We start from the raw sequence: 22,140 nt of genomic DNA, 5'->3' as shown, positions 1-22,140 counted from the left end.
CCATTGGGCAAGGCATTGTACAAAGACGGTGTGAGATGGTCCCTGCCCCAAAGAGCTTATGGCTGAAATAGACAAGACAGACAAAGGGGGAGTGAGAGAGAATGGAAATAGTATTCCCATTTTACAGAGGGGGAACTGAGAGAGATCCAGTGACTTCCCAAGGTCACACAGGAGGTCTACAGCGGAGCTAGTAATGGACTGCAGATCTGCTGAGTCATCCCCCACCCTTCTAATGCCTTCAGCAGAGGACCATCTGTCTTCACGCATAAAGGGGAATGTGGGACAGAACTGAGTTTTGTGTGGACTTATATGGCTCCCATGTCAGAGTCCTCGCTCCTGTAAGTGGTCCGACTGAACAAACTAGATTTTCACTGGCTAAATGACTCATAAAAATGTGTACAAAGGAATATGTTAATAAATGGCTGTTTTTCTGGCCACTAAACGAGTGGGCTGCGTAGTGAAGTGTGATCGGTATGGAGTAACTCTTCTGAAGACTGAGGACAAAACTCTCAAGGTTGGTTGCCTAAAACGAGGCTGCTGAATAAAATGGGTTGATTTTCAAAAGTGCTGAGTTGAATTTGTAGGTGTTTGGCCCTGCTCACAATCAGGTAAGATGATTGGTTCGCTTCCCAGATGACGAAAATTATCTGCCTCATCAGTGATTGTTAGCAGCTGATGGGCTAGTTTAAGTATCTTAGAATCTTTCTTGACCTTCTCTTCCAGCAAACATTTGGTCAGCAGTTTCTATTACTCATCCTGAACTATGGGGGTGCTAGCTATAATGTTTATAGCGGTGCTACTAACAGAGGCTACAAGTATTCTATTATTCTGAAATGTGATTGTCTCAAGTAATCAGTTTAGTTACTGGTGCCATTACCAGTTATCAATTCTCCAATCAGTCACCAAGTATGAAACATTAAAGGTGGGAGATACATGCAGCTGACAGCACAGGAGTTGGATGTAGCCCTGAAAGCAAATTTTTGTACAAACAGCTAAAAAACTATGCAGAAAAGATCTTGATTTTCACGTGATTTCTGTTTGAAAGGCTAACTTAGAGGTAGTCATCTTTTTTGGCCAGGTCCAGATTTCTTGGTTAAGGTATACTGAAAGTCCAAATTCCAGAAAAATAATGATGATAAAAATATCAGATAATAATCAAATGAAAAGATTTTGGGGTACATTCAGAAGTGCCCGGTGGTTTGGACTTGGCCTAGGGTCCACCTATTGTTTATCCCTAGGTTAACCTGTCTCTTGAACTCATAAAATTTAGCTCATCACAACTGAGCAAATATTATGTCTTGATTAGGTGAACCAAGGGATATGTTTAGTATTCAGTGAAGATATAAGAAGATTTGATTTTTCTATGGTTTGCATTTTGTCACATGAGTTTTCTCTTTAATTACCTGAGTGCTCCAAATTTTCATTAACTAAATAGGATGCAGAAGATGGTTATTAGTTTGGAAAATAAATCCTGCTGGCACATTTACATGCTTTTCACTTGACTAATTGAATTTCAAGTATTCACAAATCCCAAGAAAGCATTATCATTTTATCATTTATACATAGAGTATGATTTTAGACTGTTTTCGAGCATATTAGTCTAGAAGGATGATTGTTCCCAGTTGGCCTGGAAGGAAATGTGACCTGGTATAAGCAGGAATAAAGATGATTATTTAAATGCTTGCAAAAAGTTTCTAGTGCATTTTGTGGAAGGCCCGGCTGGCTAGAGTCAAGACAAAATCCAGTCTCTGCGACACATTAGACCTCTCTTGCTTTGTAGAGCTGCTAGGCCCTAGCAATACAAGTTATTTCACAAGATAATGTTATGCTCCTTAATAGGCCCATGAATCATGTCCCATCATGCTCAAATGCCCAAGAAATTGTTAGCATTGATATAATGTGAAGAAGCATTGCAGGCATAGAGAAAAGACATGGGAAAGTTAATTAGACTTTAAACCCTCCTTGACTTTCATGGAGATTTATCATTCATTAAAACGTTTTGGCCCATCTTCAGTCTAAGGCAGGGGTGGGGAAGCTAAGGCCTAGGGAAGCCCATATTGGTAAGGGATGGTTTTGGGGGTTTTTTTTGTTTGTTGTTTTTTTTGTTCTCACTTGTGTGCAGCACTGGACTGATTTTTCTGTGGGCCAGTAGTCCCTGACCCAAAAAAGGTTTCCCCACCCCGGTCTAAGGAGTTGGATATAACACACTAGTTCTATTTCTGTTCTCTAAACTGAACATCCATCAATAACACTTATTTCAGGGATTGGTTTTTAAATTCAGAATTCCTTAACCTTTATAGCTTGGTTGCAGACTAACCTCAGAGTGAAAATCCCTGTGCAGAGTCAAGGTCTAGTCACCGTGAGACTAAAAAATGGGCTTAAATGTGACTCTAAAACTTCTACAGTTCTGCATGTAAAATGATTTGTGTGCACCGGTACTGCAGTTTGCATCTCCAGGCAGTTACTGATTTCTGGTTTCCACCTAACTGCCTTTTTAATGTGTGTTGTCTGGGAATTGCAGGAGGGTGTTTGCCGTCAAAAAGAGCTAATTCTCTGGGGGTTGGAAAATGTTCTGGTTCCCTAGCAATGCTCATTAATTTATTACATTAGTGTTAGGGACTACAGTTAGAGGAAGGATAATTAAGATGGTGGATTGGGAATCAGTAGATCTGCATTCAGTTCCCAGCTCAATCACAGACTGCCTGTGTGACCTTGAGCAAATCACTTAATTGTTCTGTGCCTCAATTCCCCACCTTCTGTTTGTATGTTTGATAATTTTCTCCTGCTCTTTGCCTGTCTTCTCTAGAAAATGTTTCCCTTGAAGGAAGGGGTTGTTTTTTATGGTATGTTTGTTTAGTGCCAATGGGGCACAATTGTTGATTGATTCCTTTAGATGTTAATATTAAACAAATAATAAGTGATTAGTGAAATACTGAATAAGACTTTAAGTGTCTCCGCATGCTAGCAATAATAAGCTTGGGCTTCCCATCAGCTGTTTTTCTTGTGTCCATCAAAACCTGCTTCATGTATAGGTCAGCAAAAATGAGCTACAGAGTATGTTTCCCACTACACTTCTGCCTCGAACAGCATTTTGGGTCTGCATACACTAGATAGCGGAAGAAAAAAATCCTGGGGAAAAATCTTAATCTAGATCTCAGCACTTAAAGGCAAATTGTGCTTTCACACAAGATTAGGTTGTCCTAAACCTTTAGAGAGTCTGCTAAATGTCACACATGCACATCGTCGGCTATTTAAAAATATAGTCAGCACTGTGTTTTAATAAAATTGCCTTAATAAAATGTGAGTATTCTTGTGTTCTCTACCAGACTGAGTGACATACACGAAGGGAATGGAAAGCTGAAGGTACCTTTGCTTGATACTTGTGGTGCCATGTGAGCTGGCAGAGAAATTTGGGAGTCTGATGCTTTGGATGGAGGAGAGAAAGTGATATTTTTGAGTACAGGGAGCATTCCATTTTAAGGCCTCTATGCGTTCTACTTTTTATGGACTTTTACTAAGTGGGCTATTTAACATGCGTCCCTGTCAGAAGATCACTGTCCCATTTCAGGGAGTCTGGAGTCAGCCACTGACCTGTGACTGCTTTACATCTCAGAGCATGGAGATCACATGACAAGGGTACATCTGATTAGAGATAGGCCTGCTATGAGAGAGAAGGTCAGCCGGGTTCAGTCCCATGCCCCCTTGCCATGGTGTGGCCCTTGTGCTTTGAAGGTTAAATTAATCCCGTCTGGGATTGAATCCAGAGTCCCCCATTAATGGGGCAAGCTGTCACTGGAATCCTTCCCGTGATGAAGGTTCTGGATGTTGGAGTCATGAGTTGGAATTATGAATGAATATGTACATGATTAAATGCACAGTCAGCCGTCTTTAATAAGAAGTCATCTCTATGTGGAGGCAAAACATGAAATTAACAATATTGCTCCTGAGCCAGGGTCCCTATGACTGTTCATTGCTGTTGGTAGTTTGCTATTAAATTCCAATGAGCACTATAATTTTTCGGGCATGATTCTGCCACCCTTGCTCAGGTTGGACAGTACCTGACCCAAGACAAGCCTTATTGAAATCAACAAGAGTATTTGCAGTGAAAGATGCTATTCTGTGTTAGTTAATGGGGAAAGCATCTGGCTCTTAATGAGCATTGGGACAACTAGAACAGTGGTTCTCAGCCAGGGTGCACGTACCTCTGGGGGTACGCAAAGGTCTTCCAGAGGATACTCAACTCATCTAGATATTTGCCTAGTTTTACAACAGGCTACATAAAAGGCACTAGCAAAGTCAGTGCAATCTAAAATTTCATACAGAGAGTGATTTATTTACTCTGTGTACTATACACTGAAATGTAAGTACAATATTTATATTCCAATTGCTTTATTTTATAATGACATAGTAAAAAATGAGAAAGTAAGCAACTGGTCAGTAACAGTGTGCTAGGACACTTTTTTGTATTTTTATGTCTGATTTTGTGAGCATGCCGTTTTTAAGTGAGGTGTAACTTGTAGGTACGCAAGACAAATCAAACTCCTGAAAGGTGTACAGTCATCTGGAAATATTGAGAGCCACTGGTCTAGACTCTAAGCACTGGCCATCAGCACTGGTAGAGGGGAAATCTCTGTTTGCCATGCAGTGAATATGCCACTTAATTATTTAGTCTGGGTTAACGGATTTTTCACATTTCTTATTTTTTTTTCAGATCACAACTTTCAGTACCTTGGCCAATGAGAAGTCATTATCTGACCGCAAACAGGTAAGCTAACCCCTCAGCTTTACATCTCCTTAAATTGCTACAGGTTTTCTAAGCCTCAGAATGTCTAGCAAGAGACACAACCATCTTACTGAGAGCAGACAGCTGCTATAATTAAATAATGCATTACCCAGCAGTGGAAACTTGACAGGCTGTGGTTCAAACAAAGGTAAACTCCCTTTCATGTTGTCTTGAGTGTGTGCAAGAGCTTTCTCATTGTGACATGGCTTCTGTTCTAGAGGATTAGAAAAAATGTTATTGACAGAACATGTGGAGGTATCTGCAATTCAGTATTCGCTCACATTTAGGATTTTGGTACGTTGTTCTGTGATTTATTAAAAGCACAATCTTTTGCATTGAAATCTGACTGCGATTCACCACCATCATTTTTTAAGCTTTCTGCCTGCTTACCTGAAGAGATCTGGTATATGAATTAGTATTTGTTGGAAGAAGATCCAGTAAAAGTAAGATATGGCTACACTGCATCTTGGAGTTAGTCTCCTACCCCAGGTCCACAGAGTAAAACAGAGTAAATCAGCACTCGATTCAGAGATTATATGAGAAAAAATCCATACCCCTTGCAGTATCTTTCCTGTGCGAGACAACATCTGTACAATTTTTGCCAGTTGATAATTCTAATAATTCTGTCAAAGTGGTGCTAATAGTAGTGTATAGTCATGCTAGAGAAAGGAGAAATAATCTATTCTGGTCTAGGCTATGCAGCAGTTGGATAAAGTCAGGTGATCTGTAGTGTGCTGTTTATGAAATGTTTTCCTAGAATTTCTATAAAATATTCATGGCTATTTTATGTATTGGATCCACAGCTTGGCTCTGGCTCTGCCCTGTCTCATGGGTATATCAAGGACATAAATGTTTGCACGAGAGGCTGGCACAGCCTCTGTTAGCCTGTTGAATGTATTGGTCATTCTAGACTGACCTGGAGGACATTTCACTCACAGAGATGGAGTTACCTTCATTCAGGAAAAGGGATTATTAGAAATGCACAGTATAATGGGACAGTGGAAGCATCAGCTGTCTCATCATTTCCTGATGAGTATTGCTTTCCTGATTAAACATACCCAAACAATGACATTAATGGCTGTGTATTTACTTAACATTCTAGACAAGGATTTGCTATTTGGAAGGAGGCATTGTACAATTGTTAATTCTGAATTCCAAGAGGAAATATCTCTGGAATGGCCTCTAGTAATATATGTCTAACTGCAGAAACAAACACACACACACACACACGGTTTGCCAGGGTTAGCCACTGGTGGGCTACCGGCATTTTATTCACCTGTGTGTCCACAGGTGTGGCTCCTTACAGCCCTGTTGGTGTGAATCGCTGTTCTTGACCAATGGGAGCTGTGGGGAGCAGCATCCTGACCCATGTCACTTCTGCAGCTTCCGTTGGCTGAACAGCAGTCTGTGGGAGCTGCAAGTGGCCTTACCTGTGGACATGTAGGTAAATAAAGTTCTGGTGGCCCATCAGAGGCTAACCTTGGTGAACTGCCTCCGGTGTATTGCCCACTCCTGACTGCGTGGGTCCTTGTGAAACTACTCCACTAAGTCATATGGTGACTGATTATGGGACAATGGTCATTTTGTTGAAAAAGATGAGTTGTGAAGGGCAGTACCTCTGTTCTTCCGCTATCCCCACTCAGTTTTCTTCTCCAGTTCCTCAGCCAGTGGTGAATTGTGGTCATTGAAGATGGTGAAGATTAAGACATAGCTGAACAAAAGAGACGGCCAGCTCTCTCAGTTCTGTTGTGCGTCTGATGATATTTTAGGTTTTTTCTTTTATGTCTCCTGAAGTCATGTGATCAGGTAAGAATCCTAGCTTTCATTTTTAGCCCTCGTGGTTGAAGAGAAAAGCGTAAAAGGTGACCCAAATCCACTCTAAAAGCTCAGAAGTAAAGTGTACAAAACAAACCCATACACATTATTTTTAATCTTTTTTTTTCGTAAGCCAGTTTCTTGATTGAGACCTGACTCGTGATTTTTGAATGCTTGGATTTGGCAGTACCACTGACCTGCTACAGACGCTGAGAGTGACTTTTTTCCTTGAAAGACTCGAGCCTGAGTGTGCAAACTTTTAAGTTAAAAATAATTAAGGAGCTAGCAGTTCTGGTTTATTTTTATTGTACAGCCTCAAAGCCTAACTGATACTTCCCCAGGGTGGAACAATCAAGTGACTGGTACTGTAGTTGCTTGTCTGGTCCCAATGTAATAATGTGAGGAGGAGGAGGTCAAAGAAAGTGTAATGAAAAGGAAACGAAGACTGACCCAAAATTGGAAGGTCTGAATTTTCAGCGCTCAAAGTAGAATGATTTGATAGAAATACTTAATCAAAGCCATGTCTGTGGGACCAAAGGGGCAGATTGTGTTATGAGAAAATAGCTGGGTCAAATGGACATGGAAACTAGACTCTCCAGCTATCAAATCATTCAACTGTCTCCCAAAGAAAAGAACAAAAATGACAAGACTGACAAGGAAAACGAGTCTATAGCAAATGACCCTGGTGGCTGTGAAGGACAAAGAAACAATATGTCTGTTTACCTTGGTCAGTCGAAGTAGCAATTCTTGTGTCCCCTGTCGATTACTAGTTCAGGCTTTGAGAAAGGCAAGCAAGAGCTAAGGAAATAGCAATATTTAACATAATATCTCAGCAAAGCCAGGATGGAATTTCACAGGAGAAAGAAAAGGCACTTCTGTAATCTGACATATACCAATGGGTTGCTGCAAATATTGGAGGTATAAGAGCTTCTCAAAGAAAAGATGCAAAGAACCTTTTGTAGTGAAAGAGTTAAGTGATGTAACGATAGGGATCTCTACCATCTCACTCTAATATGTGACATACAAGCTGTATTGTTTGAGACAGATCAGCTTTGTTGTTTAGTGTTGCATTTTCCTGACTGGGTGGGTATGCAGGCACTTGGGTTGAAATATTTTTGTCAGTGAATTAATACCAAAGCATAAGGCACGTGAGGATGGGGAGGCTGGCTGAAGGAAATTCATTAAAAAAAATTGAGCAGATATTGAGAAGGGGAACAGGTTTTTGTTTTGTTTTTCTCCAGTGTTTGCTCAGGTCTAATGAAGATCTCAGTAGCTAAAGATTTGTTACAATGTCTACATTGCATTCCGCTTCCGAGAGAGGAATGCAAATGCAGATGAGCAAAATTGCAAATGAAGCCCGGATTTGAATTTCCCATGATTCATTTGCATAATTGCAAACTGCTGCTATTTCGAAATACCCTATTTCAAAATAAAGAATTCTGTGTAGACATGGTTGTTTTGAAAGAAACCCCTTCTTTCAAAATAACCGTTAAACTTAATTTTTTTAGGAATAAGGGTTATATCGAAAGAAGGGGTTTCTTTCAAAATAACCGCATCTACACAGCGTTCTTTATTTTGAAATAGGGTATTTCGAAATAGCAGCGGTTTGCAATTATACAAATGAAGCGCGGGAAGTTCAAATCTGTGCTTCATTTGCAATTTCATTTGTCTGAATTTGCATTCCTCTCTCGGAAGAGGAATGCAATGTAGACATACCCTATAATAGCTGAAATGGAACATCTCACACAGCTGTCAGGTACTTCCCAGAGCTTTGAAAAGGGAGGGGCACATGCCTGCAGGACAGTAGAGATCACAAAACACTGAGCACAGCCATCAGGGCAGGCATTGTGGAATACTGGCAGAAGCCGGTTCCCTCAATAAAACAAACAGCAGATTCCATACTGGCCCTTTGTCGACAATAAAGGGAGGGAAAAAGACAATAGTCTCTTGTGGGAGTGGAAGTTTTTCTTGCCAAAACTGGGTGTTTTTCCTGACAAAAAGCAGGTGACAAAACATGCCATTGTAGACAAGGTCTTAGATTCTGAAGCACAAATATGTAGGAAGAGGCAGGTAGACTCTGCAGCAAATTCCGGGGCTAGGGCTATAGAGTTGCAAAATATATGAAGCCCTGCTCATAGGCTAATGTAATCGTGTACTTTCTCTTTCTAAAGCTCTTACAAATGGTGCAGAAAAATATTCATTCTTCTCTACAGGAAGGCATGCATTCTCTGCTCCCTTCAGCCTGTTATTAATTACGGCTTAATTCTGATCTGTATATTCTGAGAATACACAAAGGGAAGCTATGTGTTTCCTGTTGTACTAGCTTGATTTTCTTAATAGCTGTTATCGATATCATTTTCCCCAGACTATTTAAAATTCCTGTGAGTTTCAACTTTTATTGTCATCCTATTCTTGTGTATGCTGAATTGTTATTATGTAATATCTATAATTTGGGTGCAAGACTCACTGTACAACACATACAAAGACAGGACTATGATTTTGATGACTATTTAATGGGTCCCCACAAGTTGTTGTTGAAATAATTTGTGAAAAATAATCTCGCATTGAGATATTTGAAAATAATGGAGGGTGCTCCCAAAGAGAACCCTACAGCGCTGGTTAGGTTTTGACTTCACTATGCTTAGTCCCAGCACTTGTAAGTTAAGTTAGTTACATGAACTAAGTTCAGTTAGCATTTAATCAGGTGTAACAAAAGACAGGACTATGCAGCACTTTAAAGACTAACATCTTTAAAGATGTTAAAGATAAGCATCACCTTATAAACCATCTTGTTAGTCTTTACAGTGCTGCATAGTCCTGTCTTTTGTTTCAGCAAGACCAGACTAACACAGCTACATCTCTATTACTATTTAGGTGTGTGTGAGAAGACCCTTTTAGTCTCCAGTAGGGGGACACATGGATGTAAGGGTCTGCCCATGTGGATCCAATTGTAGGATAGGGGTCCTTGATTATAACAATGCTACTGGGCCTTTTATATTGCTATCCAATTTTGAGCCATAGCATATTAAAAACTAATGGTATGTTGTTATTTAAGGGCTCCATGCTATTATTGGTCCATCATTTTCAACATCCTAAACAGCTGAGGAGTGTTGGTCCACACAGCTAATCAGCTGTAGCGCTCCTCATTAGGAATGGCTTCACTTTTCTGGTAGAGTGGAATCACCCCATTTCCACTATATAAAGTGCATTGGGAGCCTTCTGAGTGACAGGTGCTGTATGTGCATTTCATCGATGAAACCTCTCTGTGGCTCATCATTGCAGAGAGGTGTCTTCATCACTCAGTTTTTCCTCACTATGGCCTCCCTGCTTTCACTTCATTGCTTTAGACTTGGGATAAAGACATGAACATTCTTACACACCATGGCTTGGTTAGAACCCACTCATAGCTTAGCAGCATGGTAGAACTGATGAGCAAAAGGGAACTCTTTAACTCTGCCTCTGTAGACAGGCAGAGGGGTGGGAAACCTGCATCTATGAATGCCCTCTTCACCTTCATTCATTACCCAATTTGTTTACATTACACACACTGGACCTTTTTTAAAAAATTGCAATTGAGCTAATTGAAGCCTGTGATTGAACACGATGACTCTACAATAATCTTATTTACAGAAGGGTCTTGTAAGGGAGAAGTGCTTTGTTTTATGTTGATTACACCTGAGATTCAGAGAGAAGCTAATCCTGCAAAGAGCCTCCTAAGTGTAGGGTACTGTCCTATTGGACTGCTCCGTATCATGGCCTGCAGTGCTCTGGTGTTTTCTTCAGCCCCCTTGAAATAGAACAATGGGTATTTATTATTTCTCCAGTGCCTTGATATGCATCACGCAGTACAGATGAAGAAACCCCCTAATTCCATGCCCCAAAGAGCTTGCCGTCTATGTCCTATGGAACAGTCACTAAAACAGATTGCAAACTACAGGTTCACTTGTGGCTTTCCCATTTGGGCAGTGCACAGTTGTGCTATCCCAAGAGTAACGCAGGGACTGCGGTCTGGCTCAGAGTCAAGATCTGGTCCCTGGCTCACCAATGCAGTTTTTCTTCCCACTCCAGGCTAGTTCCATTGTGCCGGGTGCTTTGTTAGTTCAGAGAAGGGTCTCTACGTCTTCCCTGCTCATCCTGATGGGATGGCAGAAAGTAGCCCCCTGGAAGTTGCTTTTCCCTCAGACTACTAGTAGCGCAAAGAGTAGACAGCACAGGAGAGCAAGTGGGTGACTTATGTTCCTTTACTCCCTCGTGCAGAGGTGCACCTGGGTCACATCTGTGTCTTGAAACATGACGCAGGAGGACAATGAAAGATGCACAAAATGTATTCATAGATTAACGACTATGCATCCTCTCTTTACAGGAACATAGCCTGTCTGTTCAGCGCGGGTCTCCAGTACTGCTCAGTGTTGCACTTAATTAATGTAAGTAGTAATTTCTTCCCTGTTGCAGAATTCTAGCATGGCAGTGGTTGATTTCTTAGCTAATTAGAAAAATTAAAGACAAGGCCCTCATTTGTGGAGTAATACTAGGCCTATCCGCCGCTAAATGACTTATTTAATCACTGAACTTTGGGTATGTAATGAGGGATGACGCATTCAACTATAAAGACAATGTCTTTTTTGTTAATTAGGCAACAAGACGAGAGGACGTCTTAACTCTGTCTAATTGCTTGATATTCTGTCTTGTCTCGCTGATGCAGTAAAGTCCAGGCGATTCGTTTCTCCCACAAAATGGAGCCTAATGAGATGGAAATGGCTCTAAGCACAAATAATTGTCTAGTCTCAGATGAAAGCAAACCAGATATCAGGCTGAGATTGTTTTGTGTCTAATGCCATTGCATTTGGCTATCTGAGGTTATAGGTTTGACAGCAGTGAAGGCTAAGCCTTTGAACATGATAAGATAGGGAGCTTCACTTAATAGAATTTTACTACATTTCTATTTTTGTTTTGCCATAAAGATTATTTGGGGCCAGTTGATGTTCAAACTAGCATGAATCTACCTCGGTCTATTCGTTGACTTCTTTGGAACTACCCTACTTTACCCCAGCTGAGAATTTGGTCCTCTGACTTCTAGGTAAAGAAGGACTTGCACAGAGCAAAACATAGCAAACTGCATCTCAAGATACTGGAGATGTCCTAACTGGTGAGGCTGCACTACCAGACCCAAGTAACTTGGGTGAAATATTCAGTGTCCCTTTCCCAAAATCATCTTTCCTGAATGTTCCTGAATGGTGGGCCTGATTCACCCAGGTGTTACTTCCTGTTTGACATGGGAGGCTACAATGATTTTTCAAAGGGGTCCCGTTTCACTCCCCCAATCTTCTGTGACTTCTCTTTCTTATTTGCCAAGTTCCACTGCAGTTCCAGACTGGCTGAACCAGCACCACAGTGGCTTAACTTAAGAAGCCACCTGAATAAGAGAGAAAGAGAAAGAAAGAACCTACCTGGTTCTGAAAGCCTGGTCTCTCCCACTATTATTTGAGGTTAAAAATACCCAACCCCACACTCCTGGAGGTAGTAGGTCTTACAACATCATGGGCCAAATTTTCAGGGAGCAAATGTTAAAAGACTCCTGGGAACTAAACAGCAGCTTGCCCACCACTCGTCCTATCCCAGTGTGGATTTGGCAGTCCTTGACTTTCTTCTGTGTCCGAGAGAACGTTCTGGACTCATCAAGGTGGCTTGGGTTGGGAAAAGTGCGTGTTCTTTTTCTGAAGGATCCCTGGATTGCGGATGATTATACTCTCCTTCAAGCTCTGCGTCTGAGGTATTTTATGAAAGCTCTGAAAATAAATTTGATAGCATTCTCCACGTAATGCTCCAAACAGCCTCCGACAGCATCTGCTGCCCGTCTTGTTCCCCTGCCATCTCCCACTTGCACAAGTTACAGTATTTCTTGAAAGACCACAAAGGCCTGGGTGTCGTTGCTTAAAGTGGATTTGACAGAAGCCAATTGCGTCAACGAGGGCAAATGTGATTTGTCTTCCACTGAATAGCTCAGAAACCACAGAGGCAGAATGTGCTAGTTATCAGAGCTGACAACACCAATGGCAATAATCCCTTCATTAAAAAGGACAGAGAAAGGGCTCCCCCATCTTTCAAAACAGACATCTCTAAGGACTTAGGATCACTGTACACAGCCAGCAACTGTTTCCTCCTGTATGCTGAAAATAATTGTGTGTGGCCAAGAGCTGCCTGTCTATTGACATTGATTGCATTTTCAATTTCAGTCTATTTGCGCCATGGTGCAGCGGAGTGAATTAGGGTGAGCAGCAGCCATAGGCAGCAGAAACCACCAACCTAGAGGAGTGCTGCAATGTTATTTTGCTTCCTGGGCTTGAGTAACTCCTGGGTAGGCCGTGGCAGGCAGATTCAGCAGGGCTCAATCGCCTCTCTTCACTTGTCAAAGCAACTTTAAAAGCTGCTTTGCAAACCTTTCGTCTGCACGACAGACCAGATAATCCCCTGTCTCAGATCGGATGAGCATTAAATACAGTATTTTATGCAAAGAAAACAGATAATGGAATTTCCATTATGGCAGCAGTAAGATTTACAAATTTACACCAGTTGATCTAATTATTAGCATTTTTTCCATTGTGTACTGTTAGTCTTTTACTTTTCTTTTCCAGTACAGTAGGTGAAATCCATTCAGACTACATTTAATCTATTTAACATTGTGTGACGTGCTCCTTCTCTGCCGTGGTGGGTTCTGTGCTTTTTGGTGGCCTGCTCACCACCGAGGTTCATGGTGACCCTCAGTTTAGATGCTTTCCCCTGGGCACACACTTGCCATTTACTCAGTCATCCTCCTCATTGGCCGGCATGGGGGAAAGGGAGGAGAACCACCTCTATAGTCTCTGCTGCCTCTCTGGGTGGGTCAGAGACAGGTCAGACCCCTTTCCAAAGTAGCCCTTCCTCTCTGGTGTGTCTCACTGCCCAGGTCATCTCTCCTATGGTAAGTAGAGTTAGGACATGGGGGAGAACCCAGGCCCGCTCTCTGCTCCGGGTCCCAGTTAGGATCCTGTGGATAGCAGCTGTCTGCAATGTCTGCTGAGCCAACTGTGTGGCTGTGGCCACTACGATTCTCTGGGCAACTTCCCCCTCACCCCTCACCAGTACTTTCTTTATCCTTATCATAGGGCCTTCCTCCTGGTACCTGATAGAGTTTGTGCCGTCCAGTCCACTAGCAGCACATCTTACCCACAGCTCCTTGCACACTGAACTAAGTGAAGGGGCCTCTCTTTAACCAGTGCTAGCCTGCCTTAATTGGGTCTAGCAAGTTCCTGATTGACTCCAGGTGATTTGATTTCTCTGGGTAAGCTAACAGAGGCTACTCCAGAGCAAAGGGACCTGTTTAATCTGGGGACAATATACCTGCCTTCGGTCACTCTCCTGTCACCTTTTCACCTGACCTTGTCACAGTCTTCAAAGTCTGAAGAATAGTGTCTTCTGGTCCTACTTTGCTCGTGAATCTATTTCTATAAAATCATTTGCAGTTTATGTAGGCCCTATAATAATTTGTACTCAGATGCTCTAGACAGCTAGCAGAAAACACACAAGCTGAGTCGCAAACTTTGTTCCTAGAGCTCCGCTGATATAATCAATGATAGTGAATCACAAGCAATGCTGTGAATAGGGGAGGGAGGCCAGCTGCCATGCAAACAGAAACAGTTAAGAGCTTTCTATTCAATACCCATAGCATAACACGAGTGAAATTTGAAACCAAGAGAGGGTGGCTCCATGGTCATCATCTGTAGCTATTAACCCCTGGTAAGGGCCCACCACTGTGAAGTTCCTGTGCATTTCATTTTGAGTCCCATGCCAAAAATGAAGCGGCAATATCTCCTATCTGATAGTCAACCCAAAATGTGATTGGAAGTTCCAGCAGTATCCTGAACAAACCTTGGTGAGTTAAGTTTAAATATCTTAAGAATTCATTGTCCTTACAGTGCAAATGTTTGTGAGGTTGTAGGATTGTACGGATTTCCCTAGGGATGAGACAGGACTAAAGTAAGACCCTGGGAAGTGTTATGATGTTCAGGGGGCTATTTTAAAACTATGGACTGCAGAAAAGAAGGAACTTCTGAGATAATTGTTTATCTTCCTAGGGAACACCTGGGGGAAGGGAGTGCAAATTCCCCATCTCTGGATCCAACCTTTTGAAGCTATGTCTTGAGAAACCTATTGTTTGGTTACCTAGTCATAGTCTCTACGGATCAAAGACCTGATTGTGTGGAGAAGAAAAATCACAGATTCACAGGGCTGCTTGTTCTGAGCCAAGTCTGTTATGAACTTGTAACCAGAGGAAAACACCTTGCTGGGTTTGAAGAACTGGCCACCTGCTGGAACCATTACTGGGATTGGGTGATGGGGGATCTCTGCTGAACTTCCTGGCATGTTTGTAGGTTTTTTCTGTTGGTTTTCTCTGTAATGCTTTCACTTCAACAAATGTGCTTGCTTAGAAAGGGCCGCCTGGTAACTTGCCCATGAACAGCAACGGTGTGTAGCCTCTGAGGAAGGCAGGCATGTCAAATGCAGGGAGCTGTGCAGCCTTGAAAGGCCCTTGTCACAGGGAAGAGGAAACAGGTTTGTCCCACAAGAGCTGGCCCCCTAAAGGTGTGTCTACTCTGCAATGTAACCCAGGATTAGGGGAACTTGGGTCAGCTGAGCTAGACCTATAAATGAAGCCGGTGGAATATATTAGGAGCATTTTGGAACTAGACATCTACTATCTATTTGAGAGAGTTTGCGAGCGAGCGAGTCTGTCTGTCTGTCCATCCATTTGTTCAAGAACTCCTCCTCAATGGTAAGAGCGTGGATCATCGAATTTGGCACCTTCCTCTTATCAAAACTTAAAGCAAGGTAAGGGTTTGTGGGGGGAGGGGGGGCAAAGCTCCCCCCTCGTGTACGGGGATGCATAAAACCATACAGAAAAGATACAAAAGCGGCGAGGAGTCCTGTGGCACCTTATAGACTAACTGAAGTGTAGGAGCATAAGCTTTCGTGGGCAAAGACCCACTTCGTCAGATGCATGTAGTGGAAATTTCCAGAGGCAGGTGTAAATATGCAGGCCAGGATCAGGCTGGAGATGACGAGGTGGATCCAATCAAGGAGGATGAGGCCCACTTCTAGCAGCTGATCTGGAGGTGAGAATTCCAAGAGAGCAGAAGCTGCTTTTGTAGTTAGCGAGCCATTCACAGTCTTTGTTTAATCCAGAGTTGATTGTGTCAAACTTGAAGATGAACTGAATTCACAGCTCCAGATCAGCTGCTAGAAGTGGGCCTCATCCTCCTTGATTGGATCCACCTCGTCATCTCCAGCCTGATCCTGGCCTGCATATTTATACCTGCCTCTGGAAATTTCCACTACATGCATCTGATGAAGTGGGTCTTTGCCCACGAAAGCTTATGCTCCTACACTTCAGTTAGTCTATAAGGTGCCACAGGACTCCTCACCGCTTTTGCAGATTCAGACTAACACGGCTACCCCTCTGATACTTGAGAAAAGATACAGAATCACTAGGCAGGTGAAGGGGGCTGGCTGGGGGCTGTCCCCCTGTCCAGGACTGCCCTCGCCAGGAGCCTCCAATCCCCTAGGTACCCTATTCGGAGGGTGAGGGTGGGGGTTGCAGTTTCCCTACATTCATTTGGGAACATTACTGCCAGGGAGGAAGAGGAAAGTGCACAGTTTACTACATTCCTCAGTCTGGCTGGGGAGCATAAGGGGCAGATGAACCTGGAGCTATCTCAGTCGGGGGACATGCACCCCTCTCCTGACTATGCCCACTGGAGCGGCAGTGGCCTTGGAGAGGCGTTTCTTACCTGGCCCCAAGCTGCTGTGGTGAGAGAGAGAGATCTGGGGTTGTCCTCTCTCCCCAGGGCAGCCTGCATTCTGAACCCCTCATCCCTAGTCCCACCCTGAGCAACGATTTAAATGAAAAAAAATTGAGTAAAAGACCTGAGCAACTCCGGGTAAATTTTCTAGTTTTAATATATTTATGAACCCATATATGCAGGATTTCCTTTGCTGTACATCAAGAGTCCTTTCTCATAAGATGTGGTTTTCTGAAGGAATGTGGAGGCACATAACCATAGAACTCATTCCTAATAGAATAAATGGCAAACCAGAAAAGTTGTAATGTAGGGTTTTAAAATCATTGGCCTACATTTTCAAAAGGGACTAGTGATTATGGGTGTCTCATTTTTGAGTGTCCAACAACTAACACACTTTGGCTGTGTCTACACTGCACCCCTTTTCCGGAAAAGGGATGCAGATTAGACACTTCGGAATTGCAAATCCGCGGGGGATTTAAATATCCCCCGCGGCATTTGCATTTACATGGCTGCCGCTTTTTTCCGGCTTGGGGACAAGCCAGAGAAAAGCGCCAGTCTAGACGCGATTCTCTGGAAAATAAGCCCTTTTCCGGAGGATTTCTTATTCCTACTTGAAAAGGGCTTATTTTCCGGAGAATCGTATCTAGACTGGCACTTTTCTCCGGCTTATCCCCAAGCCGGAAAAAAGCATCAGCCATGTAAAGGCAAATGCCGCGGGGGATATTTAAATCCCCCGCGGATTTGCAATTCCGAAGTGTCTAATCTGCGTCCCTTTTCCGGAAAAGGGGTGCAGTGTAGACACAGCCCTTGAATAAATCTGTAGCCATTTCTGAGAGTGTATTTTATTACCATTATCGATAGACTGCTGTTACCTCTTCTCAGCTTTCTTTTCACTTCCAATCAACCAGCTAACCTCTTGGAAATATGATTCAGCATGGCATGTACATAGCTGCTGTATCTGTGTGGTGGACACATTTCAGAGAACTATTCCCTCCTTCTTATCCCTTTCAGGGAGACAGTAATGACTGAACAGAAAAATACAATAATTCTAACAGTCTTGAGAAAAATTTCATCTTATAGAAAAATACAGGAAGAATAATGACAATAAAAATAACACTGTCCTCAAGGTGAAATGGAACCAAAGTTAAAAGCCTCATTATAGTTAAAAATGACATTTTTATGGGAATCCGTTTGCATTTATTATTCTTTTGTAGTCAATGGTGGTTCCTTTTCATTGTATCTTATCCTCTTTCTCCAGAGATACAAATGCATTAGGGGAGATGGTAACCCATAGCAACCAGCCACAATGTGAGTGAGGAAAGCTAACTTGGGAAGTGATTCTTTAATTAATGTTTGCTCAGTGATGGAAGCTTGAGGTAGGTTTCCCTCTCACCTCTGCCTATGGAAATCCTAGACACGTCTTTTACTGACTGCATTGTGAGGTTTGCAACAGTTGGTAGCCTGTTAAAGGCCTTTCCAAGTTTAGTTTCCAGTTAAAATCCTAGGGCTGGAAGAGCCCTCAGGAGGTCATCGAGTCCAGCCCCCTGCCCAAAGCAGGACCAACCCCAACTAAATCTTCCAAGCCAGGGCTTTGTCAAGCCAGGACTTAAAAACCTCTAGGGATGGAGATCCACCACCTCCCTAGGTAACCCATTCTAGTGCTTCACACCCTCCTAGTGAAATAGCTCCAGTCCATCTTGGATAGTGTGTGTGTTTGTGTGTGTGTGTGTGTGTGTTATTTTACTTGTAGATAGTGGTTCCCATTAAAGCTGATCTCTTTCTGATACGTACTGTGCGATCTGTGATGTGTTGTTAGTCAGATCCTAAGCCTATGGATGTCAGTAGGAGTCTTTCCATTGACCGTGGGCTTTTGATCAGATATTTAGTTCCTGTACTCAGGTGAGGAAATCACTGGCATTTTGGATTCTACTGTGGCAATGGTTGACTTTTAACTATCAATATATACCTCTGTGTAGTGTAAATTCCCCACTATATAGCTGTTTGTGAGAAGTGCAGAGCAGATGCAGATATGTAATAACGTTAGGAATATGAGAAGTAAGCATTTCTGTATGTTGTGTGTGACCAACTCGGTAAGGGGAAATGGTTATATATGGGTTACCACAGTTACTGGCACAACTCAATCGATCTAGTTGAAATGGTGGGCTGTATGTGTATTGTGTTCCTAGAGTGATCAAATTTGATGGGGTCTGTGCAGGCAGGCAGTCCAATGACTTTCCGAAGGAGAAGATCCAAGAACACACTTGAAAGACAGTGGGGGAAGCTGTTCATTTTCAAGAAGCTGTCTCCAGCTCAGCACTTTTTTTTGTAAGAAAAAAGGTGCCGGTACTCCAGTTCCAGGCTGTACTGTCACACAAAAAAGCACCGCTCCAGCTGGGTGCAAACCTTGTTATGCCAGAGCTGGGAGTTACTATTTCAAAGGGCTATTATATGACGTGATTCCTGGGACAAGGGACTTAGTTGGCTGGAGTTGTCCAGGGTGTTATCTGACAGGGAGATAAGCTGACGAAGAGACAGGCTGTAGTAAGTTAGTCCTTCCAGGCTTCCCCTGTGGAAGATAGTGAAGTAAGCAGGGCTACGTCTAGATTGGCATGATTTTCCGGAAATGCTTTTAATGGAAAATTTTTCTGTTAAAAGCATTTTCGGAAGAGAGCGTCTAGATTGACACGGACGCTTTTTCGCAAAAGCACTTTTTGTGGAAAAGCATCCGTGCCAATCTAGATGTGCTTTTGCGCAAAAAAGCCCCGATTGCCATTTTCGCGATCGGGGCTTTTTTGCGGAAAACAAATCTCAGCTGTCTACACTGGCCCTTTTGCGCAAAAGTTTTGCGCAAAAGTGACTTTTGCCCGAATGGGAGCAGCATGGTATTTCCGCAAAAAGCACTGATTTCTTACCGTAGGAAGTCAGTGCTTTTGCGGAAATTCACGCGGCCCGTGCAGACAGCTGGCAAGTTTTTCCCGAAAAGCGGCTGATTTTCTGGAAAAACTGGCCAGTCTAGACACAGCCTAGGTGTGTGTGTATGATTGTATTCTTTGTAAGTTGTTTTCCCTGAAATGCATTTCTCCTAATAAATGATACTTTGCTTTAAGCTGGCTACTGCTGTTATTGCCTCAGCGGGAACAGAACAGCAAGGTCTGAGTCTTAGTTAGATCGTGGGAGACTGCCATAATTAGTACCAGGGGACTGCAGCCCAGGGCCTGGTCTGAGAGAACCATGCAGCTTCACCCTCGGCTCAGTTGGTGATAGAGGCCTGGGACCTACAGGGGAGTTTACTCAGAGACCAGGAGAGGGCAGAGGTGCACTTAGCCAGGGACATACATGGTGCCTGTGATTGTGGGATGCTGTCAGAGGTGCATTTCCAATATGTGCATCCAGCCACGTGGGTGATTTCAATGGAATTCTCATTTCAAATAGCCATCGAGGTGTGTGCTATGATGGAGGGAGGGTCCCGTCATCAAGGTATGACTAGAAAAGAAAGATCTTCAAAAATTAAGAATAAAGCAGCTTATTTAAATACCTATAATATAGGGGGTAGGAGTTGAGGGGGAGTATCACGGACAGAAATCCAGCCCTTGTTTGAAAATTAATGGAGCTCAGTGCAACTTGCCCTTCCCCCCCACCGAAGCAACCTTTAAACTCTGGGAAAACAATGTACCAAAACAAGATAAAATATGAATGAAATGCCCTCTCAACTGGGCTGGCAAACCTGGGAACACAAACCAGAATTATAAACTACTCACCTTTACCTTGGCATTGAGAACAATACCCTGCATCAGGGGTAGGCAATCATTTTTAGCCAGGTGCCACTTCAGAAATTTTTGAAGTGGCCCCAGACTGCACTGGAAGGGGCAGAGCCAGGATACTTTCCTGCTTCCCCTACCCACAGGCCATGATTGGTCTGGGGGTGGAGGAGAGCTTTGGCCCCCCACAGAGGTTCCCTATAGGAGCCCAGGTCCCTGGTGGTGGGAGGAGACGTTGCACACTCCCCGTTCTGCTCTCAGGCCAATCAGGGCTTGGGGGCGAGGGAGCGCGTGAAGTCTCCTCCCACCCTGCCAGGAGCGCGTGGTACTTTTAAGTGCTGTGTGCTCCAGGTGGGTGGGGACAGGGCAGAGGAAACTTGGCACGCTCCCCTTGCCCCCAGGCCCTAACTGACCTGGGGGCGGGGGGAGCGGCAGGGTCTCTGTGCTCTGGATCAACCCACTTGGGAGGCCGGATTCAGCCTGCAGAGGCCCTTTTGTTCACCCCCCGCCCTGCATAGAACAATGTAACTCACCAAGGGAAAACATGTTAGGCCTCAGCGGGAGTACTGTGTCCAGTTCTGGGCGCCACATTTCAAGAAAGATGTGGAGAAATTGGAAAGGGTACAGAGAAGAGCGACAAGAATGATTAAAGGTCTAGAGAACATGACCTATGAAGCCAGGCTTCATGAACTGGGCTTGTTTAGTTTGGAAAAAAGAAGATTAAGGGGGGACATGATAGTGGTTTTCAAATATCTAAAAGGGTGTCACAAGGAGGAAGGAGAAAATTTGTTCCTCTTGGTTTCTGAGGACAGGACAAGGAGTAATGAGCTTAAAGTGCAGCAGGGGAGGTTTAGATTGGACATTAGGAAAAAATTCCTAACTGTCAGGGTGGTCAAATATTGGAATAAATTGCCAAGGGAGGTGGTGGAATCTCCCTCTCTGGAGATATTTAAGAACAGGTTAGATAGACATCTGTCAGGGATGGTGTAGACAGAGCTTGGTCCTGCCTTGAGGGCGGGGGGCTGGACTCGATGACCTCTCGAGGTCCCTTCCAGTCCTATTATTCTATGATTCTATGATTCTATGTTCTCAATAAAATATGCACAGGCAACCAATAGAAGGCCAGTTTAGTTGGCACGTTCTGGCTGTTTGCATCACCTCCAGCAATGCAAACCAGAGCGTAAACCCATCTGAACCAGACTGCTAAGCAGTGTTTATCGTGCTTTTGTGGTGTAGCACACAAAGCAACCGGAATGTCACCCTTGTAAATCTGGCCCACCAACTCCACATCTGCAGCATGAAGCACTCAGTAATGCAGCATGTAGACCAAATACTGTAATATGGCGTGTGTCATGGCTGCAGGAGATGCTACTATGTCTAGATTTTGGGGCAGTCTATAAAGCACTGGGATTTTTTTGTATTGCAGCCTTTTTAACAAAGCAATCAACCCTTTTGGGTAGTGAATTGGCCAAAGTATTTCTAGCCTTCATATTTTTTAACTCACACAGCAAATATTATAAGAGAAATACACTATTAAAGGCCATGTGGAATGTAGAAAATGTAGATACACACGTTTCTGGAATTCTACTCATAAGAGGTATGTTTCATAGTCACTTTGGCTGGGTAGAGAGCTTGAAGGCAGATCCTCGGGTGGCATAAATCAGTGTAGCTTTATTAATGTCAGTGGAGCTTTGCTGATTTAGGTCTGCTGAGTTATAGATTTGGCCCTTTCTTATGCATCCTGAACCCAATTCCTGCTCCCTCTGAAATCAGTGGGAGTTTTGCTTCATTTCAGTGGAAACAGAATCAACGCTCCCTCTACCCCCGTATACTCCTGCAGTTATCCACAGCTCGTCAATTAATGGAGTAGTGTGATGGAACCATATCATTGTTTTACAGTGTGCTGGCCTCAAGTAGGACAATTTCATATAAACTGCCTTCAGTTCAA

General features: G+C 43.2%; 1 protein-coding gene across 1 annotated transcript in view; it reads left to right on the top strand.

Moving 5' to 3' along the window:
• The window catches only part of RASGEF1B (RasGEF domain family member 1B), a 327,667-nt gene that overhangs the window by 81,012 nt on the left and 224,515 nt on the right, over positions 1-22,140 (top strand). The window contains exon 3 of the mRNA XM_075929472.1: positions 4,712-4,765. Coding sequence (XP_075785587.1) covers positions 4,712-4,765 — 54 coding nt within the window. The remainder of the gene's footprint in view (positions 1-4,711; positions 4,766-22,140) is intronic.

Source organism: Pelodiscus sinensis, chromosome 5 (genome assembly GCF_049634645.1).
Source record: "Pelodiscus sinensis isolate JC-2024 chromosome 5, ASM4963464v1, whole genome shotgun sequence".
Taxonomy (NCBI): Eukaryota; Metazoa; Chordata; order Testudines; family Trionychidae; genus Pelodiscus; species Pelodiscus sinensis.
This window is presented reverse-complemented; position numbering and strand designations above follow the sequence as displayed.